This window comes from Leptonotus elevatus, chromosome 17 (assembly GCF_054856555.1).
Source record: "Leptonotus elevatus isolate MCC_2025b chromosome 17, RoL_Lele_1.0, whole genome shotgun sequence".
NCBI classification, from domain to species: domain Eukaryota; kingdom Metazoa; phylum Chordata; class Actinopteri; order Syngnathiformes; family Syngnathidae; genus Leptonotus; species Leptonotus elevatus.
In genome coordinates this window covers 17,961,611-17,983,488 of record NC_141255.1, presented here as the reverse complement: position 1 = coordinate 17,983,488, position 21,878 = coordinate 17,961,611, and the positions used below count along the sequence as shown (strand labels likewise).

At 44.4% G+C, this 21,878-nt stretch overlaps 1 protein-coding gene across 1 annotated transcript; it reads left to right on the top strand.

Moving 5' to 3' along the window:
• Nucleotides 1–2,826: 2,826 nt before the first annotated feature.
• On the top strand, nt 2,827–20,924 carry lrig3 (leucine-rich repeats and immunoglobulin-like domains 3). The gene is made up of 19 exons (XM_086060162.1): nt 2,827–3,281; nt 6,816–6,887; nt 6,988–7,062; nt 13,061–13,195; nt 13,490–13,633; nt 13,724–13,867; nt 13,939–14,082; nt 14,828–14,971; nt 15,362–15,442; nt 15,522–15,593; nt 15,922–15,993; nt 16,128–16,291; nt 16,604–16,939; nt 17,040–17,321; nt 17,405–17,881; nt 19,499–19,657; nt 19,729–19,869; nt 19,959–20,213; nt 20,288–20,924. Exons 1-19 carry the CDS (start codon nt 3,109–3,111, stop codon nt 20,518–20,520), a joined length of 3,303 nt encoding a protein of 1,100 aa, XP_085916288.1. The 5' UTR covers nt 2,827–3,108; the 3' UTR covers nt 20,521–20,924.
• The last annotated feature ends 954 nt before the right edge of the window (nt 20,925–21,878 follow it).

Genomic DNA, 21,878 nt, shown 5'->3' with positions numbered 1-21,878 from the left:
TTTAATCATTGCCTTAAAAAGTATGCTTTAATGTGTGACGCTGCTGATATTTTCTCAACTGTTAGTGAGGTTTACACAAGTCTGCATCACTCACAACATAACCTTGCCTACACTGTATGTTTGGACTGGAAGTCACCTGGAGCAAGGCATGCTGGGTAGGCATTTTTGTACACTGTTGCTATTCTCAGTATCATTTCTGGCAGTCGACCACACGCAGCATTAGCCGCCGCCGCCTGTGAGTGTGTGTGTGTGTGTGTAAACTTCACGCAGACCGCCAAGGCTCTGGCACACTCCAGGCCGCATATCATGCAAAGTATCACAAGGGTGGTTTGGAGGTGCGCTGTGACCAAACAAATCCGGCACTGGTTACACTATAGGATTTTGCCAAGACATGAATTGGTTTCATCTATATATTTCATTGAAGGTAGTGGAGTGAGGGTGTTGCAAGTCGGGAAAGGTGAGAGGTCAAATTAACACTATAATGTGGCAGACACATCAGTGAATCATCATCTTCATCTGAAAGACAGATTTTTGTTCACAATGTTTTGTCAATGTGTTCAATAAAATTTGCCATATCAAAAGTACTACAGGTATTGGTATTATATTTTGTATCAGTGAGTATTCAACGAGTGAATACTCATACTGGTATCGGTCTGAAAAAAAGATAGTATTGAATGTCCCTAATTTATAGCACTTATGCTATATTCAGAGCTGGACTGGTCATTTGGCATACAGGGGAGATGCCCGGTGGGCCAGTCTCTTTTGGGGCCGATGCACACACAATGTGACCCACAATTTAGAGGGACTAATCCGGTAATCCAGTTCGAATGTAGACCATAAACTGAAACATCATCCATAAACATCAGTGGCAGAACTACATGTTAGGCAGGAGTCTTAGGCAGGAGGCGGGCTGAGCCAGGCCAGTGGGCCTAAGTCAAAATGCCAGGGCTTATTTTTTTGGTGCCAGTCCAGCCCTGGCTATATATATTTTTTTTTAGTAAAATCACAGGTTAAAACACTTCTAGTTTGCTGCTGACTGACCACCTGTTAATTTCACGGAGGTATCTATGATGTTAATGCCAAAATGCATGTAGCGATTAATCGACTTTAAGCTATAATAGCTTTTTGTGCAGTGGTAAAGCAGAAAAATTAACTATAGTTGGTTCAACCGCGAGTACCAACAACTTTGGTACAATAGTTGTAGTGTGGAGCGGGACACACAACTGTGTAAAAAAACAACAACCAAAAGTGAGCTTTTACATAGCTTTAGAGGCTTATATTAAATTATTAAATTCTTCATTTCAAGGAGAAACTTGATCTATAAACTCTACTTAATGCTCAAAAGTGAGTTTGGAGCATGACCTTGCCTCCAATTGTGTTTTTGAAAATGCCACTTGCATTGTTTCCATGTAGAAGCTGAACAAAAATGTCGAGTGCACCTCTGAAAACAAGTGGCCCCGCATACATACTAGACAGCACTTTCAAAACCACGGGGTTGTTTTCATTTTGGAAAAACTAATGTACCCCCCGATACTGTACGCCTATTTCTGATTGTAGGACTCAAAGTATTAAAGGAAAAATGTGAAATTACTTGAAAGTGTCTGTGGCTTATCTGATGTTGCTGGCGTCGGAAGAAGAGGCCATGAGGAAGCAATCCATGTGGATGCTCTCCAAAATCCTGCAAGAGTCCACAGAGATCTAATCAATCACGACAAACAAGAAAAAATACTCCAGCATGCCTCCGAATTTGTGCTGGGATGATCTTGTCAGTTTGTTTTCTCCCAGCAGAGAGGTGAGCTCACTGACATGCTTAACGAGTTATACCACTCATAACTTTGCACAAATGTCAAACTGAATTGTTAATGTAAAATAAATGTAATTATCTGAAAAGTGTTCCTCTCACAAATGTATGTCAATGAATAAACAAGTGTGGAAAATGACTGAGTGCAGTGGATAGATTGTTGAAAGTAGCACAATCCAATGTATTGATAGATGACAAGCAAGTGGAGCGTGAGAGAAATGCTGCAAGGTGTGGACACGACTTTACTTCCCATTTGAACCCACATTTTTGTTTTCATAAAAATGAGTTTCTCACACGTCGAAGCAGATGTTAGCAAGGCAATAAAGCACTCACAAGACTTCCTCCACCACAAAAGACTAACTTATCACCCATCAGATGCTTTGTGACATAAAAAAAGAGGGGATAACTTCGCATCCACCAGCGCAATGAATATCTGATGAAGGGGCCTTTAAAGTGGAAATTAAACAGAGCACACACACCGTTTAAAATTGTAAATGTCTCATTTCAAGCACTGCATATCAATTAAGGCTCCTGTTATTGGACTTTACCTTTATAATAAGGTTAATAATTGGGGCTTGGGCGAAATATATCAGTCTATTAATGACCATAACAACCAAGTAATATTTTATATTCATGGCCGTCGCCCAAATCATCTGCTTTTAAGCATCTTTTATGTTGAACATGCATGAGATACATTCATAACGTGATAAAGGAAAAAAGTATATTAATGATGTATCAGAGATCAAGTCAAATGAATTTACAGTTGAAAATGAATTAGTATAATGATATATTTGATTCAAAGACTTTCAACACAGACACAAAGAACATTCATGACGAAATCTATCAATCCATCATTATGATTATTAATTTAGTTCAATATCCAATCAAGTGTATAGCTAAATAATACGATCCTAAGATTTTGTCCACTAAATACAAATGTCACTTTTTGCACTACATTACCCAAAAGCACCCACGGCCCTTGGCTCCGCCCCCACTTACCTCTCCTGAGCGTTCATGCGCCTCTGTCGGGATCCTCACTTTGCAACTGCAAGCCAAGAGGAGCACTCACGAAAGAAACGTTTGATCGAAGGAATGGGCAAGTGCGAGATGACCGCTTTTCTTTCACTCCTCGCCATTATTACCGGCACAACAACACGGAAGAGGATTTAAAAGGATCTACTTGTGCCTGCCAGCCTGGTCACATTTGAGGATTTTTCGCACTATTTTTGGGATTTGTCGTGGGAAAAAAAAGGGGGGGGGGGGGGGAACTTGTTGAGTGTGTTTTGTGTCGGACGGGGATAGATAAAATGCATTTTTGCACTTTTGCGGGTTCCGTGGTGTTTTTCTTGCTGTTTTACGGGCTTGGGGCGCACATAAGGACGTGTCCTGCTCCGTGCGCTTGTTTTGGGGATCTGGTGGACTGCAGTCGACTGAAAAGGGGACAAATGCCAAAGTCTCTCCCGGAATGGACAATTCAACTGTAAGTTGATTTATTTTCCTCCTTTTCTTTGATTGAAACTTCTTCTGTTTTCATTTATGTAATTTTTTTACTGCGAGTTTGACATCAAACAGCTTTGGAGGGCGAGTTTGGCACTGAGATGATCCACATTCCTCTTCCAGTGAAAAGTGGATGGCTTGTAAACCGCATGAGGAGCAAAGACTGGCGAATTTGCCTCTATGTCACTCTGGCTAAACTTGTACTCTATGCGCATCTCTTGAAAGCTGTCATTAATCTATGTATATGTTTAACGGGGGGGTTATTTTTGTATGTCCCCCACAGCAGTAAGTGAGGCTCCTGGGGGCCAGAGAAGTGTTTTTTTTGTTTTGTTTTTTTACACACATTAATGTGCCTTTGTGTAGGGGAAATAACTGTGAACTAATGCCCTCAGTAGTGCCTGTTGGCTTGTTACTGTTATGGTTATAAGGAAGGAGGTACTGTGAAAATAGTGTCGAAGCAGTGTTATTAACATTATAAACACACTTGGGATAAAACTTTGTTAAAACTTCAGTTGAGTTGTCAAGTGTCAGTATCACAACATAAATCATGAGATGGAGTGTCCCCCCGCCCCCACCTCACCCCCCAAATGTGCGATCTGTTTCTCATTTGTCCACTTGAAGGCAGCCAAGATAGCAAACATAACTTTACTGGCAAGCTCCATGCATGTTGCTCTACTTTACAGATAATTCATCTTACTGGACGTTATTTCATTGATCTGCGTAAAGCCAGATCATTTTTATTAGCCCACATTTGGTTATGTTTGATTCGAGGCCTTTTCCAAAAAGCTCCTATTTGAATTCTTCAGGTTGCGAAGTCGCTGCTCTGGAAACTTTTACGTTTGCCAGAGAAAATAAACCGAGGCTGCCTCGTAATCAAGACTGGCCGTCCAAAGAAAATTAAACCCCAAAAAATAAGTAGGGGTAGGGAGAGAAAAGTTGTACATGGGGGGATTATTTTCACTCTGGCATGCTAATTTATGAGTGGCTCTCCGGCACATTTTAAACCCCTAAACTGGTGGGGCCCTTTGTTTTCCAGCACCCCATTCTTTCTGCTGAATTAGCAACACCATGCAGAGCCATGGTACTGATTAAGGAGGGGCATGTAAGATTAATTTGCAATAAAAAAAAAGGGGGGGGGAGGAGAAAAGGAATGGAGGCAAGAGGAGGAAGAAGAAACCATGGAAACATAGGAGGATGCATTACAACATATGTCAAGATACACTTTATAGACTTGAAAACTGCACCGTCATCCTTCCAGACTTGTGCTCTCATAATTTCCTAAACTAAATTTTGTTGTTTATGTTTGACTGGTGGTGTTTTAATCCCACGTTTGTAATCATCATATAGCAAAACAAAAATGTTTTCTTTGCTATACAATATTTTTAATGAGGATAAAATACCTTTATAAATGATGAGAAGTAAGGATCAGAATTCATTTTTCACTATAATTTAATAGTTTTATATTAGTTAGCTCAACAGCACCCCTGCTAATGAGAGCCAGGTAGTGCACGCCAATTTGCTTTTCAATCCTTGCTGAATGAGATTGAATTCGCTTTTAAAAGGCATCATAATTGCGGCTATGCAGAAGCACAAATGAGAATTCTTTACAAGTTGAGTGACCCAATCGTTTAAAGTTCTGTCCTGCAGTCTCTTCGATTTGCTGCTGTCTCCGTACACAGACATTCATGTTAGCCCTTTCAACTGAGTTGTTATTCCATTCACTTTTCAGCTCCTGATAAGAGCGTCGAGTCATACGTTCTCGCACGGGCCTGCATCACATGCAGTGTTATCTCACCGTACTCCTGCGTGCTACGTTGTGAAGGAAGTGGAAGTGTCGGAGCTACTCGGGGTTTATCTAGGCCTCGTGATAGGACACCTTTCCCACATATACTGGAACTAAAACAACAACAACAATGCACAGCCCCAGTCTTTGAAAGGCTAAAGGAGTGGTTTGAATTAACAGCAAAAAACAGGCCAGCTGAAATTTCAACTGAGGTGTTACAAACCTATGAAAGTGCAGCTTTTCCCGACATTGTGAATCCATGACCCGGTTCCTCCCCTCCTTCAACGTAACTTGATGGGTTCCAGATAAGAGAGGCAGCACGGGGGGAGGAGGTGTAAAGAAAAAAGGGGGTCTGGCACCACAGCGTGCCGTTGATGATGCGCAGCCGCGTCAATAACGCTTTATAGCGCACGAGGCCCCGCTTGGCAGACTCCTTGTGCCGGTTTTCAGGCGCCTTTTCAAAACAAGGCCACAAAAAGAAATAAGCAGGACTCGCGGCCAAGTAGAGCTCAAGTTAGGCTGGGACCAATTTGGGCTCCAAAAGAGGCCTCTGCCAAAATCAAGATCTCATGGAATGCAATTGAAGGCTAAAAATGGCAACCAGGTGGCCTGACTTGCTTTCCTGACAGTTTGCTGCACAGCTTTTTCGAGATGTTCCTGACGCTGTAACACCTTCACCTATCCATCGACTCGAAACATGAGGCGAGTACAAGTAGTCCCGTCCAGTAAATAAAACTTCCACTTCAGCCTAGATTTGCTACGTTTCAACTTGATCTCTGAAGTTGGCCTTGAGTAACGGATGGATTTGTTGCCTCTGGCCAGATGTGTCAGACTCAGCACGGCCTGGGGATGAGGCGAACTGTTTGCCGTGTGCCTTCTCTCTTGAAAAACATGAGCAACTTTAAGCCTTTTTACTACCTCGTGGGCTGAAACGTGAAAAAGCTGAGAGGTTTGTTAGGCAGTTGGGAGTCGTTTCTTAAAAAACTTGAAGAAATTATCTGCTTGCATGTCTTGGCAAGGTATCTGTTTTATTATCCCAACAATATGGGCTTTTTTTTTAAGCAATATAAAGTTAACACCAAAACAATTTGATTGGTTGCCTTGTATTACTCAAAAAAAGGAACCAACTGTCTCTATGTGGAAAGTCCTGAACACATTTTGCATTTTTCATTATATACAGTGTAAAAAAAATTCAAGTGCGTAATACATTTTCATACGTTTTCAACTGTTAACGCATGTTGAAAGGCGAATAACTCTGAGGTGAGTTGTTCAACCAAATTTGAATACGTTAACTTGACTTAATGTTAAGTTTAAAAGTAAGAGCCAAATCTTGTAGCCATATTAATGCGCCGCACATATAGTGGCTGAAAGTTACATTTGTTATACTATAGAATATGATATGGCCTTTAGTGGAGTAAATCAGTTATAGTAAGTTATAAGTTATGGACAATTTACAAAATTGTTGCTTCACTTGATTCAACATGCATTAGTGTATGCAAAGAACTTAGTGCATCATGGTGAAGTTTCAAAGAGTCTCATGTGAGCGGCCCATTTTATTTTATTTTTTTACAGTGTTGCTGAATTGCATAAACATTTGCCCAATAAGATGTTATGTGCAAGTTTTTTCATGCCGATACCTTCTGTGTTTGCACTGTTAATGCTCAGTGTAATTACATTTGTGTAGTGCCCATGGCATATACTTTCCCTTATTTTTCTTCTCTTTCCCCCTTGTAGGGACCTGAGCCATAACAAATTGCAGGTGCTTGACGGCACTTTGTTTTCCAAAATGCAACATCTGAATGAAATGTAAGTGTGGTGGTTTGGTTTGTGCTCGGAGCGTAACACTAAACTTGTGTCACCGTCTTTGCTGCTGTATTTTTAACTGTCTCCTTTTCCCTTTCACCAGAAAGCTGAACCACAATGAACTGGACTCTGTACCTGATGTGGGGCCGTACTCGTCCAACATCACCACACTGGTTCTGTAAGTAAAAGTGTGGGTGTGGGGCGTACTTACTGGGCACTTGTTGTCACTTGTCACTGCTGCTTGCCTTCCCCTTGGGGAGGGCATGAAGCTTTTTGGCTGAGTCAGTTCCCAGACTGGGCAGTCGCAGACATGGCAGCTGGCCCCAGACAGGTCACATGATCAAAAGCAAATGCCAATGGAAATGTTTTGTTTCGTGGTTCCCGCTGCTGATGTATTTTTAACCTGCGAAGAAAGATGTGATGAGCATCCAAATATGCAGCAGTTAAGTGCGCTCGTTTTAGTGTCCCAGTGAAGCCTTTGGATTTTTTTCCACTCTCTAATATCACCAAGTGATAGCAGTACGTGCTTTCTTCTTCTTGTGTGAAACCTCAACAATCCTCCTTGCTTTCTTTGGCACATCTCAGCGAAGCAACCGGCGCAAAGTTATTTAGGGGAAGAACGTATCCGTCTCCTGGTTTGATGAAAAAGGAGTTTGCTTCATCAAGCCCTGACACAAAGACATGCGGCCGCCGTGCATGGGGCGTTTCTTTTCATGTTTATTGCCCAAATGTCACCTCCAGCTGTACGCTTTCATCCAATACAAAAGATGGACAGGAGAGGTTGCATTTCAGGCTTCTTTTAGGAAGAAATTTTATGCTGGCCGCATAAGTTTCAAACAATGACATTCCATTAAAATGGGGCAAGAGTGAATAGCCCAGCCAAGGTGGAAAGATCTTGATTGAACTACACCATTTGAATTGTTGGGCGGATCTCTGACTGATTTGAAGATTAACTGCAATCGAGCAAATGAAGGTACATTAGAATCCAGCTAGACTTTCTGAAGGAAAAGGGTTGAATTAAAATAAAAAGAGTCTTGTTTCAGCACGCTGGGCTCACATCTGACTCACAGTTCTGGGCTTCATGGCTCCAATCACTGCTCTGGGTTCATTCCATATCAACAACAACAACAAAAACTCATTTATCAGTGTGAATAATTATTTGTCTATATGCAGCCCATCAAATTGGTGAGTTGAAGTGTTATAGATAATGGGTGGATGAAGCTTTTGTTTGTCTGGCATGTGTGTTTAAAAACAACACTGTTGACCTTGAAAGTTGCTTCTTTTTTTTCAGGTTTTTTTTCTTGAGAGCTCAGTATTGTTCATTCGGTAATTTTACCGATTCAACATGTCATCATCATTGCTCTTAAAAAAATATATATATTTAAAAATATATATATTTTGTATGTGCGTGACAATGTGCATGTGCGTGTGTATGTGCGTGTGTATGTGTGCGTGCGTGTGATTGTGTACTCATTAGTTCACCTACAACCTATTAAAAATCCCATACCGTTCACCTAAACCGAATACTTCAGAATCCAGCTAGAGTCGTGAGGTTGTCAGGAGACCCGAGGAAGGATCAAAGAAAAGAAAGGAAAGTGAAATCCAGCAACAACCAGACATTACCTACTACCCACCGGATTACCAACCAGTCTTTCGCCAACCCCAGAAATTTCTAAATTCCAACAAATTAGGGAGACCTCAAGAGACCAAAGGAGAGACTGAGGAAAGGAAGGAAGGATAGATGAAGCACAGTGAGATCCACAGACATCAGCTACCACCGATTCAACGACCAGAGGAAGAAGCAGATTGAGTTTGAATTTCGATAGATGCTGGTGTGATGGATCTGGCATGCATGAAAACCTCCACCAAAGAGGGGAGCCGTCGACCAGGACAGAGCAAGCACAACCCCCCAGGCCACGGCAGCGCCAAGGGACATCCCCCGGGCCCCGCAGGGGCCACCGGCCAGAGAGCAAACCCAGGAGCGCCCCCCACCCCAATACGGCCCGTGCCCCCAACCCAACGCAGCAGGACGGGGCACGGCAGGCCCGCCAGGCACCCCACCGGCCCACAGCCCCCGCTCCCCATATGACCCCCACCCCCCGCCCCCCATCCACCCCTGCCACCCACCACAACCCAGTCCCAGCCGCCCCCAAACCTCCACATACCCCCCCCCCCCCAGCAGCACCCCCACCAACCGCCAGACCCCCAGACCCTGACCCCTAAACCCCGGGTGCCGTAGAGGGGCTGGACAGCGGAGCGGTGAGGGCACCCGCGCCCACCCCACCTCCAGCCGCGTGGTGGGACGGAACGCTGGGGGCAGAAGGGGAGATGAAAGCACCGGGGTACGGGCGGCAGCCCCGAACCCCAGGCCCAGCGGGGAAAGGCCCTGGTCGTCACGCCAGCGTCCTTAGTGAAAGCTAACCCTGTTACTGAGTTCGCCAGCTCGCCGACTGGCGAACTCTACCCCTACACCGTGAATGTGACCCCACCCAGTGTATATACAAGTGTGTGTGGTGCATTAAAATTAGGAGCAGGTGAGATGGAGCAGAGGGAAATTATATCCCCCCCCCGCTCCAATCCACCTGCCTTACAGACATGTCATTGAGTGTATGTGGTGCATTAAAAAAATAATAGAGCGTGGTGGCGCGGCAGGGACACGGATGGGGGACCGCAGCACTGCTTAATACTGCGGTCTGCCCCAACCGATGTCACCCCACCCCGACACACCCGCTCCCCCCAGTTGTGGGATGCATTAAAATTGTAGGGCGAAGACAGTGTCTCCATCCTGAGCCCCCCCCCCCCCCCCCCAGAGTGTGTTATGTGCCCTACGTGTCTACCAAAGTGTGTTATGTGCCCTATGTGTCTAGACCTTGAAATTTGCTTGTTGTGCCTGCAAATGAAGCCTGCATTGTCAATCCAAACTGTTAGCATCTGGCGGGGGCAGGAACATACAGTAATTATTTTCAAATGTGTTGAAAAGCTAAATGAAATGCAAGAGTGGCCACAAAGGGAGAAAAAAAAATTATCGCTGCCGTTCTCACCGCCTGTGTTGCGTGACATCCTCTTCTTCAAATTGCACTTTTTCCCCCCTCCTCTCTCTCCAGTGGAATTTTTTTTCCTGAATTTCTCTCCCTCCTTCAATTTCTCTGAGCTGGGAGGGAAAAAAGACCTGTGGGTATCAAATAGCACCTATTCAAACAGCCAGTCAGACATAGCGGCAGCTCTCACCGACATCCTTGACCTCGCAACGTCGAGTAAAAACAAACGGCAATAACCCGGCAGCTGGTAGTAATTGAGTCGTGATCGTCTTAATGAATTGAACAATTTCCCAGGAATTTATGGTGGGGTCTACCTCTCTCCGCCACTAAATCACCAAGACCGTGTTGCAACAAATGACCTGTAGATCCCAGGTCTGATTAGAAGTTCAGAAGGGTTGGTTCCTCTCAGCATGGAAAAAGGAAAGCAGTTTAGTATGAGACTCCTCCTCATTGGATAAAACTCGTTCACGAGCCTCTTGAGCATTTGTCTTTTCAGACTCGCAAAAGCTGATCATCTACTGAGAGAAACATTTCCACGGCAAGCCCTGGTTCTCATTACAGGCGCCACTGCAGTGAGAACGAGTTGTCAGATGACTCCTCACAACTCACTTCTCCTTCCAATAGGAAATACCATGCACACATTTTCTCCACCACCACACATATGCCTCATGCGCGCCTGCACGCACACACGCGCACACACACACACACACACACACACACAGACCGTTTTAGCAAAAGCAACCTCAGTCTGAAAGCGCTGTCAGCACTGAAAGTTGCAGCAACATGTACAATTAATTGTAGTTCTCGATTGTGTTATTATAGTTCTGGAATTTTCATTTTAGTTAGTTTTTATTTCGTTTTGAGTTTTGTTTTTTTAAATTTAGTTAGTTTTAATTAGTTTCCAGGGTGGTTTTTATTAGTTTTATTTATTTAAAAAATGCTTAGTTTTAGTTAGTTGTAGTATTAGTTTTTTTTTTTGAGTGCATTACTTGTGCGCAATGTTTAATAAACACCATGGTAAAATGAAAAAAGTAACTCATTTCTTACCTAGCGTTGCATTTAAGCTGAATTAAATGAAAAAGCAGGCAAACAGCCATTGGAGTCAGGCATGCAATCTAAAGGTGCGTTTCTATTGGCTGCTGCTAGATGACATTACTTTTGTGCGACACACTTTCAAACATCCTTATTCCAGTTGAATAAATCTACTTAAAATCACATTTAAAATCATTAATCATTAATTACCAAAGGCTAAAATGAAGTGCATTTTCGCTATAAGTATAGTTAGTTTTACATAAAATGTAGTTTCATTTAGTTTTCATTTTATCAACCCCTGCATTTTTTCTGCTGGGCAAATTAAAACATTTTTTTATTTTTTTACTGATTTTGACTGAGAACAACACGGACATTTTTTGGGGGGACTGTAACGTGTTGTAAACTTACCAAGCTAACATTTGCGATTGGTTAGGATCCAATAATGAACCAGAAGTGTTGTCATCATCCAAATTATGTGTTTTTATTGGTTTAGACACGCAAATATGTCATGTCCACTGCAATCATCTATGGGTTTTATTTCGTTAACTAATTTGTTTTTTTTTGTTTTTGTAAAATAACCTTGTTGAATTGACTTAAGTGTCTATGATTGCAAGTAGGTTGAACAGATTCAAAGTGTGCTTGTTTGACACATCAAAATTGTTTGCATCCTTTTTGATTTTCTGGGTCGTTTGAAGGACGCAGATAACCCCGAGAGACAAACTGGAAAGACTGGTTCTCTCAGCCTGCTTCTCTCAGCGGCCAGTCAAGGGAACATGAAAAGTGAGATACAGGTGGTGTGCATGCGGCACTTTTGTTTAAGGGCTGTGGTGTGTGCAAAGCCCTTTGTAAATCTCCCAACAAAGGGTGCTGCCTGTGCAGTTTGATTGGTGATATGATCCTTTTTTTTTTTTAAGTGTGACATTTGAGATGAGGAGACGATCCACTCTTTAGGCTGGTCTCCATTCATGTGCTGTGCAATTTCAAATCTCCAGCGCATCTTTCGTCATGCGTTTTTTCTCAATCATCTTGCACCTCCCCCACGTGTTGCCAACCACCAGCTTGTATTCGTTGGGCTCCATGCTCCAATTCAGGCTCAGAGAGGAGAGAACATGCTCTGGTGGGTTTGATTCCACCGTCGCCCCCGCAGTCCAGAGCAACGGCTCCTTGTTTGCCTGGGGAAAATTCTCCCCTTGGGGTGTTTTGATCATAATGTTACCCAAAGGCAAGACCAGTCCATTGAAAGGAAAATATCAGATAAGACAAAAGTTGTAATCACTGATTTGCATGCCGAGTCATTGTCACAAATGTTTCCCGCCATTATGATAAGAAATTCTGACAGCAGTTGAGTTTTGAGTCGAATGACCAGAATGTTCCTCGTATATCTCAACCTGAAAGTTAACTTCTTCGCACTTCAGCCCTTTTACCAACTCACTCGGAGCATTTTGTCCTGTAGGTTAAAATATTTCCACCATTAAATATTATCGACACCGCGTCCCAAATAAAACCGACATAATCAAACTGTCCTCACATTTCTGGCTTGAGGGGAAAAAGAGGATCATAAAAACATAGCAGCGCTCTGGTCAGTAAGGTGCATCTGGGGGAGGGGACGGAGAGGGGTTGCAAGCGGCGCAATGAATACTGAAAACGAGGCCTGTCGTCTGGCGCATTGGAGGGAAATCCTGCCTCCCCCCAGAGTGCCATGCACAAAGAGGCCACTGTACAGCCTCGGTTTAGAACCAAGCAGTCCCTGCATTGCAATTTAGGAGGCGTGCAGCTCAGGAAATTGCCGGCCTCTGCCAAGGCATGCTTTCACTGAGGGAATGGGATTCATCAGCCAAGTCATTGGCAGCTTTCTTCTTTTTGGAATACCTTGTTCGTAATGACCTTGTAAACAAAATAACACAAGGGCTGTTTGGTGCCACAGCATTGATCACATTGGGTCATTTGCTCAAAGTGTCACATTGGGTGGTCATTTTTGTTAATAAGCACCAGCTAATTGAGGAACTCCGCTGTTTGTGTATGTGGCAATGTGAGACGGGTGCGCACGGCTAGTCAAATACACAGTATATCTGTCCTTCATTGGAGCGGCGGTGTCTGTATTTTCAGAGCAAACAACAGGTTCTCCAAGATCACCACGGAGCAGCTCAGGCCTTTCCTCGCCCTGGAAACGCTCGACCTCAGCAACAACAACATTGTGGAGCTCAAGGCTAACTCCTTCCCCGCTTTGCCTCTCAAGAACCTGTGAGTCGTACCTCCTGGAAGCCCATTTTTCATTCCAATACAATCAACCCCCATGCATCAAGTTGATGAAAGAAAGAAAAAGCAGCAATGTAGTACATGAAGCGCAATCCCATCTTGTGTGTGTGTGTGTGTGTGTGTGTGTGTGTGTGTGTGTGTGTGTGTGTGTGTGTGTGTGTGTGTGTGTGTGTGTGTGTGTGTGTGTGTGTGTGTGTGTGTGTGTGTGTGTGTGTGTGTGTGTGTGTGTGTGTGTGTGTGTGTGTGTGTGAACATTTCTGTCACATTTCCTCCACTCAGATTCCTGAACAACAATCGCATCTCCTCACTGGAGGCCGGCTGCTTCAGCAACCTGTCCAGCAGTCTTCAGCTTCTGCGACTGAATCGCAACCGTCTCTCCTCCATCCCAGCCAAAATTTTCCAGCTGCCCAACTTGCAACACCTGTGAGCTTTGTTTTTTTTTTCAGCCAGAAATTGATCAAAACTCTCACAAAAGAAAAGCTCGATGGAAATAATTGTTGGCATGCGTTTCAGTGAGCTAAGCAGGAATCGAGTGCGTAGAGTGGAAGGGTTGACGTTCCAAGGTCTGCACGCGCTTCGCTCTCTGAAGATGCAGAGAAACGGACTGAGTCGCTTAATGGACGGCGCCTTTTGGGGCCTCAGCAACATGGAAGTGCTGTAAGCGCTTCAACATAAGGATTTGGCTTCTTGTGTTCTTGGAGTTTTGAGTTTTGTGTGTGGTCTGGTAGGCAGCTGGACTCAAACAACCTGACGGAGGTGAGCAAGGGCTGGCTGTACGGCCTGCTGACTCTGCAGCAGCTCCACCTCAGCCACAACGCCATCAGCCGGATCCGACCTGACGCCTGGGAGTTCTGCCAGAAACTCAGCGAGCTGTGAGTCTGGCCCGGCCCCTCGTTTATAACCCCCCACCCTTACTCACTTTCCATTCACTCCCAACACTTTTCTGTGTTGGCCTCTCCTCCTCTCCGGCACCCCCGCCTGCCTTTCCTCACACTGTAGCTCCTCCTGACGCCAAGAACCGCTTGCACGCACAAGTACACACAAGCAAAGCATTGTCTCTTATGTTCGCCACTTGTTCTCAAACAAAGCAAAAATAAATAAATAAATAAACAGGCTACTTTTTAAGGGACTTTTTCCTCCTCTACTAAGCCAGTCAGTCAGTTTCCCAAACTACAAGTATGAGGCAATACTCGCGGATTGGATTGCCTTTGTTGTGTGTGTTGTTTATAGCAGCAGTCTCTGCGGCTTTTTTGTTTTTTACACCGAGGTGCTTGTTGTCGTTTTTTTTCCCTTCCTCTCTTTTCACTCACTGTTATCACAAACGGGCAAGTAAACATGCCGCCAGTCGGCCGGGAACTTGCCCAGCTATCTGATTTGCTGTCGGCCTACCATCCCATCAAGAAACATCAACTGTTGTGAACTTTGATGTCCTCTCACTTGCGTAAAATACAAGCCAATAAAAGCAAATTGCCTGACAACAGAAATGCATTATGCCCTAATCGCTTCATGATGGGATTTATTCCATTAACATTGCATGTTGTTTAGAGTGTCATTTTTAACTGGCTAGATGGACAGTTCTTATGTTTGTGTCTTATTTTGTTTTTGTCTTCCCTACAGCAACCTCTCTTCCAACCACTTGTCCCGACTGGAGGAATCCAGCTTCGTTGGACTCAGCCTGCTAGACGAGCTTCACATCGGGAATAACCGCATTAGTTTCATCGCCGACGGAGCATTTCGAGGCCTCGCCAGCCTGCAGACGCTGTGAGTTAGACTTTTTCACACAATATTCGCTGGACTCAAATGTTCACATAACCACAAAAATGTAAGGACTAATCGTTTGAACTGGTGCTCCAACAAAGCGAACATTCTGGCAAATTTTTCAATTCTGTATGCTGCTCCCTCACCCGCCTCCGTCCAACCGCCACTATCAATCCTCTGCCTGGGTGGAAACATCCTGCCTGATTTGTTTTGGGGATGTGAACTACATTACCTCGTTGAGGTCTCCCCATATGCATATGCCCATAAAAATAAAAACCTTCAAGTGGTGCAACCCCCGACCTCAACACTCCACTAACCCTCCTCAACTCAGTTTGTTTGGATTTTTTAAACAATGTGTCGTTTTTTTATTTTTATTTTGTCTCTTGTGAAAAGGGATCTCCAAAACAATGAAATCTCCTGGACCATCGAAGACATGAACGGGCCTTTCTCAGCATTGGACAAACTGAAGAAAATGTACGTTTACAAATTACTTCAGCATGATTGTTCATCTTAATTTGGAGAAACAATGATATCTCTTTTTTTTGTTGCCTAGATTTTTGCAAGGAAACCAAATCCGCTCAGTTACCAAGAAGTCCTTCTCTGGTCTAGAGGCATTACAGCACCTGTGAGTCACTTGCATTGTTTCCTAATACAGAACCAAGAGAATGAGTTTGCTTTTGGTATCATTTCAAGATTGCCGTTTTGTATTGAACATTGCATTCGAGGGAGGTTTTTTTTTATTTTTTTTATTTTTTTTATTTTTTTCCAGAGCAGCCAAAAGTTGATTAACACTGCAAGTTGCTGCCTACAGTTTTATTGCTGTCCAAACCCCGATTAAAATTTATGCTGCAGTCACTTGTTAGGACTGCAACCATTCTTTTCACCCAAATGTTTTTTTTCCCTTTTTGCACACCTTTGCGTTTGCAATATAACACTCGTGTTTTTCTCCGCAGAGACTTAAGCAATAACGCCATCATGTCCATCCAAGCAAATTCTTTCTCGCAGATGAAAAATCTACAAGAGTTGTAAGTTTTTGTTTTGTTTTCGCCACCCTCTTTCTTTTAATAAACGGAATGAAATGCCGTTAATTCTGCACAAATTAAATGTTTCTGGTTCCCCCCACCCCACCCCCCTACTACCCCCCACCCCGGGTCGGCAGGCGTCTGAACACCTCCAGCTTGCTGTGCGACTGCCAGCTCAAGTGGCTTCCAGTCTGGGTGGCGGAACAAACCTTCCTCCCCTGCATTAATGCCAGCTGCGCCCACCCGCAGATGCTGAAGGGCAGGAGCGTTTTCACCGTCAGCCCCGAGGAGTTTGTGTGCGGTGAGCGATGCATTTACACTGGAGAGCAACTTTGCCCACATGCCGCCACGCCTTAAAAACACCCATTTATACAAACCCCTTTTCCATTTCGGAACTGACCCAGATTGTTTAGTGTTTTCCCCTGACTCCTGGATGAGCAAATGAGTGCCTTGAAGGCAACCTGATGGAAATATACTAACCTTTCCGCTTTGCCAGTTACCGTTTTTCTCCCCCTGAGAGCCTCATCTGCCTCCAGCTTCATACTTAAAACAAAACAGATGAAAAACCTGTGTGTTAATACAGCAAAGGAAATCCTTCTTGTTCCTCCCACAGATGATTTCCCAAAGCCTCAGATCACCATTCAGCCAGAGAGCCAGTCGGCTCTGAAAGGAGCTAACGTGACATACGTGTGCTCGGCCGCAAGCTCCAGCGACTCACCTATGACGTTCGCCTGGAAGAAAGACAACGAGGTGCTTAACGAGGCCGAGACCACCAACCAGGCCCACCTGAGAGTGCAGGGAGGTTCCGGCGGCGAGACTGAGGTGACGGAGTATACAACCACCCTGCAGCTGCATGATGTGCAATTCTCCAGCGAGGGAAAATACCAGTGTGTCATCTCCAACCACTTTGGATCCTCTTACTCCACCAAGGCCAGGCTCACTGTTAACAGTAAGTTATCATGCTTAGCCTGAAGTCCAAAACAGGAATCCAAGCCTTGTCAATCCAAAGCACACCAATAATCGGATTGAATATCAACTTTGGTTTCCAGTGCTTCCTTCCTTCACCAAAATGCCAATGGACCTGAGTATCCGCGCCGGAGCAACTGCCAGGCTGGAATGTGCCGCGGTGGGTCACCCGTCGCCTCAAATTGCCTGGCAGAAGGACGGAGGCACCGACTTCCCCGCCGCCCGCGAACGCCGAATGCATGTGATGCCAGAGGACGACGTCTTCTTCATCGTGGACGTCAAGACGGAGGACATCGGTGTTTACAGCTGCACCGCCCAGAACGTTGCTGGGGCCATTTCTGCCAATGCTACACTGACGGTCTTAGGTGAGAACAGACAAAGAGAAATGTGTCTTCGTGTTTTGGTATAGTTCACTATGGTCACATTTATTTTCCATACCTTTTGATAGAAACGCCCTCTTTCCTGCGGCCCCTAATGGATCGGACGGTGGCCAAGGGTGAGACCGCCGTCCTCCAGTGCATAGCTGGCGGCAGCCCCGCACCCAGACTCAACTGGACCAAAGATGACAGCCCGTTGGTGGTGACCGAGCGCCATTTCTTCGCCGCCGCCAATCAGCTCCTCATCATCGTGGACGTGGCTGAGGCGGATGTCGGCAAGTACACCTGCGAGATGTCCAACGCTCTGGGCACCGAAAGGGGAAACATCAGACTGTCTGTCATACCCAACCCCAATTGCGACTCTGGGGTGCAAGGAGGGGTCGGGGTTGGGATCATTGGCGGTGCGGCCTCGGATGACGACGGCTGGACCACAGTGGGAATTGTCATTATAGCTGTGGTGTGCTGCGTAGTTGGCACCTCGCTCGTTTGGGTGGTGATCATCTACCACACTCGAAGGCGCAATGAGGACTGCAGTGTCACCAACACAGGTGAGTGTCGCAGTCCTTTCTTTAACTTTTTCACTGCCAAATAAATCTTTGACGTCTGCAGCCATCAATAGCGATCCAGACGTTGACATCACGCGTCTCAAAATGGGCGTTAGCGAAGCCATTTTGTCAGTATAGAAAACGCTCTGTCACTTTGAATAAACGGCACACTTTAACAGTAGTCAAGTTTCCATCCAATTGTTTCAATTTTTTTAAGAGGATTTACTGAAAGTGCGCAAAAACGGACGTGCGACTATTGCCCGTTTCCGTCTGTTGTTCTTTTGCGAATATTGAGAGGGGACTCACTCCGCCGCTGTAGGTGGCGGTATACACCATAGAGATGTGATCCACCCGTAATTTAAAAGAAGAAGATCAGGAAGCAACTGCGCCGTGTGATTACGTCATACGAGTTTGCTTTTGTAATTCTTGATAAATCGTAGCGTTTCTTTGCTGTTATCCATCTCAAATCGCATTAATATTCGCTTTTTAATTAATTCCAAAAAGATTTCTGTTTCGTTCCCCCATCCCCCCCCCCCCAAACATACATCACTTTATCGTCCGACATTGCTTTGGGACTACAAATGTGTATCCGGTCTTGCCAGCGTTTATTCGCAAAACCTGTTAGCTTTTTGCGAATTTTAGGCCCTTTTGTGAATTTCTAGCGTTTCCATTCAGTTTTATTTTTGCATTTCTTAAAAGTTCGTATAAAAATGAGTGGATGGAAACCCAACTAATGATTGACGGCTGTTGTGGACCAGCTGCCACAACGAGAAGAGGCAAAAAAAAAAGGATCGCGCATGCTCTAGGTTACCAAAAAAGGAATCAATGTTAGCAAATGTTGCACTTTGTACATGGTGGCTAAATCAGCAGATGCTAACTAGTCGGTTACCACACGCAATATGTGGGGGAAATAATCTCTTTCGTTCATTTGTGCTGTTACGGTTTAATAGAAATTACACAGTTGAATTTAACAATTGTCCAACACACTCAACACAACAGGCATAAATTATGACGGCCGTGGCCCAATTAGCAGCTGCTAAATTGCTGACATACCTAAAAAAAACACTGCAAGACTAGCGTGAAACTGCTAACGTTGATTGTATTTTGACCCCACATAAAGGGGAATTAAATCCGGATTGTACAAACTTGTAAAGCCTTTGTATGATCAGATTTGAAAGCAATCACTGACAAGAGAGGAGTTAATTCTACTTAGCAGCATCGCCGAGTTAAAAAAAAAAAGCCCTCCTGACACTTCATCAGCAATCCAACATGTCCACCTCGCACATGTCTATCATGTCCTTTTTGTCAAAGTGACTGATAATGCTCTTGTGCGGAAAGTTGACGGATAAACGCTAGCTTTAGCTCTCCTCGCCGTTCTAGTCCATTAACGCTGCTCCGTGACTTTCCTGCCGTAGGGGGGCATGTTCAGAGAAATAGTCACTTGACGTCCGAATCTCTGTGGAAGCGAATGAGCCATCAAATACACTACGCACAAAAATGTAGGGGTACGGACCCCATGAATGTAAAACTCATGGGTTGGTGTTCAGCTGAAAGCTTGAGTATGTCAAATTTTGTGAGTAGTGTACATCTGTGACCAAGACGGATTTCCTTGTGCCACAGATGAGACCAACCTGCCAGCAGACATTCCAAGCTACCTCTCTTCTCAAGGCACACTTGCAGACCGCCAAGACGGCTACATCCCGTCTGAGAGCGGTAGCAGCCATCAGTACATGGCATCATCCATTAGCGGCTTCTACCTGCAGCCCAAAGACTTGAATGGTACCTTTGCTTTTAATCACAACAGGCTGAAGTCCGAAGACGTCCCTCTGACACCACTGTTTTCTGTTCAGGTCTTTGTCAGCTGGATACAGGAAGTGAAGCCGAGATGGAAGCGGCATCCATTGACCCTCTTCTCTGCCATTACCAAGGTCCAATAAGCACACTGCTTCGCCGAGACTTGTACCCCACTGAACTTTCTGAGGTCTACACAGGTCAGCAGGGCTTTTCAATTTTAGAACTACACCACAAAATATATTAAGTTTGATTTGTCAGTGTGTAAAATGTATTTTCTTATCATCAGGGTGTTCTGTTGACCCAAGACCAGTTTGCACTGAGTCCTATAGTGGAAGCCTGACGAGGTCCAAAAGAAGGGACTACCTACTCTCAGAGCCCTTTGACCTTTGCTCCTCTACGATCCTGATGCAGCTCCCCAACGCCAGCCTCCATCTTGGCCCCTCCCACCAGCAGACTGGCCGCCGCCCATCCAGGGAAGAGGCAGAAGAGGCCAACTATGGCCGACCTCATGAGTGTCCCCCTCCTTACAACAGCTTCATGGGTAGGCCTGCAGCTGAACAACAACACCTTCCCCAAGGTGTCCTTCCTGTATTTGACTGTATTTTTCTCATCCAGGCACATTTGGGAAGTCTCCCTGGAGGCCTCCGCAGGGCTTGTGCTCGGGATACAGCCCACCTCCAGTGACGTGTCATGGAACGAGCCTCCACAAGAACCCTTACACTGCTGCCGACGCGGACTCGGACCGCGAGGAGGACAAGCGCAGCAAGGACTCGCAATCGGAGCAGAGCCACAGTGTTTACGAACAGCCGTTTGACAGCAGCAGGACTCAGAGCGGAACGAGCTGTTAGCTGAGTGACTCTTTGCTCCCGTTTTTCCATGAAGAGATGACCAAATATTGGAAAAATAATACTTCTACCTCGCTGAGTCGACACTTTAGGAATGAAAGACTCCTGAAATGTGCAACACGTGAATGTAAAAGAGGACAAAAAAGTAGAAGCGTCTATATGAAGGCTTGTGCTTTTTGGAATCAGCTTCAATTAAATAAAATAGATGAATATAAAACGTTTTATATAAATATTTTATGTTTTGTAAATTGTATATAAACAGATGACATTATTTGTGCTTAACATCTGTCATGTATGGGAATGTTGCAGCCCTGCCAGTTCAGTTAGTCCAAGGTTTTTTTTCTAATGTGCTTTCAATGAAGCAATGTTTTGCACATATGTAAACAAAATAAAAACACCTGAATGTGTGCTGCTACATTCAGAGAGTATTTCTTGGTGTTGCTTGCCAGGTTGCTGGTTTTGTGAGTGCTTTTTGTTCAGACCACCATGGAAGTTGGAGGTGTGTCAGTGAACTTTAAGACTATTTCAATGTAGGGGTGGAATACTTTATTGCAGTGTTATTTGCTGACTTACTGCAGAAGAATGTTTAAAAAAACACACAGCTTTTTCCTGCTGTAAATGGTTGAAACTCAGTTAAAAGTTGTTGTTGTTTTTTATCATTTCAAGTTATCCAAACAAAGTGGTTATGCTCTTGAGATGAACCAAAGAGATCTTAACCACTGTATTTGAATGAATTTTCAGCTTTTGTTAAAAAATAACTAAAAATAATGTTGACGGTAATCTCTCAGTTGCACTCACGCAGTCACTACTACGACAATCTATCCTAACTTCAATTAATTCAGTTGCAGTTTTTACACACAAAAAAAGTTGTCAATTGACAGAAGAACAATATTTTTCTAATTTTTTTATGACAATAATATTTCCTAACCACTTTAAATCCAATTTGTTTTTGTAGTGCAATACTATTTTCAGTGCAGCAAGTTGGAGGCAGAAAAATGTTCCCATCCAATTTCCATGAACATTCTAATGATCAGCATTACTTTTCCTTTTCTGCAAGCACGCTTGTTGATGATGCAATTTATAACTAGCCACATTCTGAACAATACTTAATTGGATACTACGCCCTTTATACGAAGATCATGGCACCATATAACTCCCTCGGCTCCACTTTGTTTGGCCAATGACTCATGGCCTTGCCTGCCTTCCACTCTCATCTGCCAGCCACTCTCATACTTTGTGGTTTGTTGTTTCAGGCCTCCCTCTTCTTCAACTGGGGGGGGGGGGGGGTTGAGTGGTGGCAGAAGGTGTGCTTGTGCACCAGGGGATGGCTGTTCAAACTTGCTCTTTCTGCGCCTTAGGCT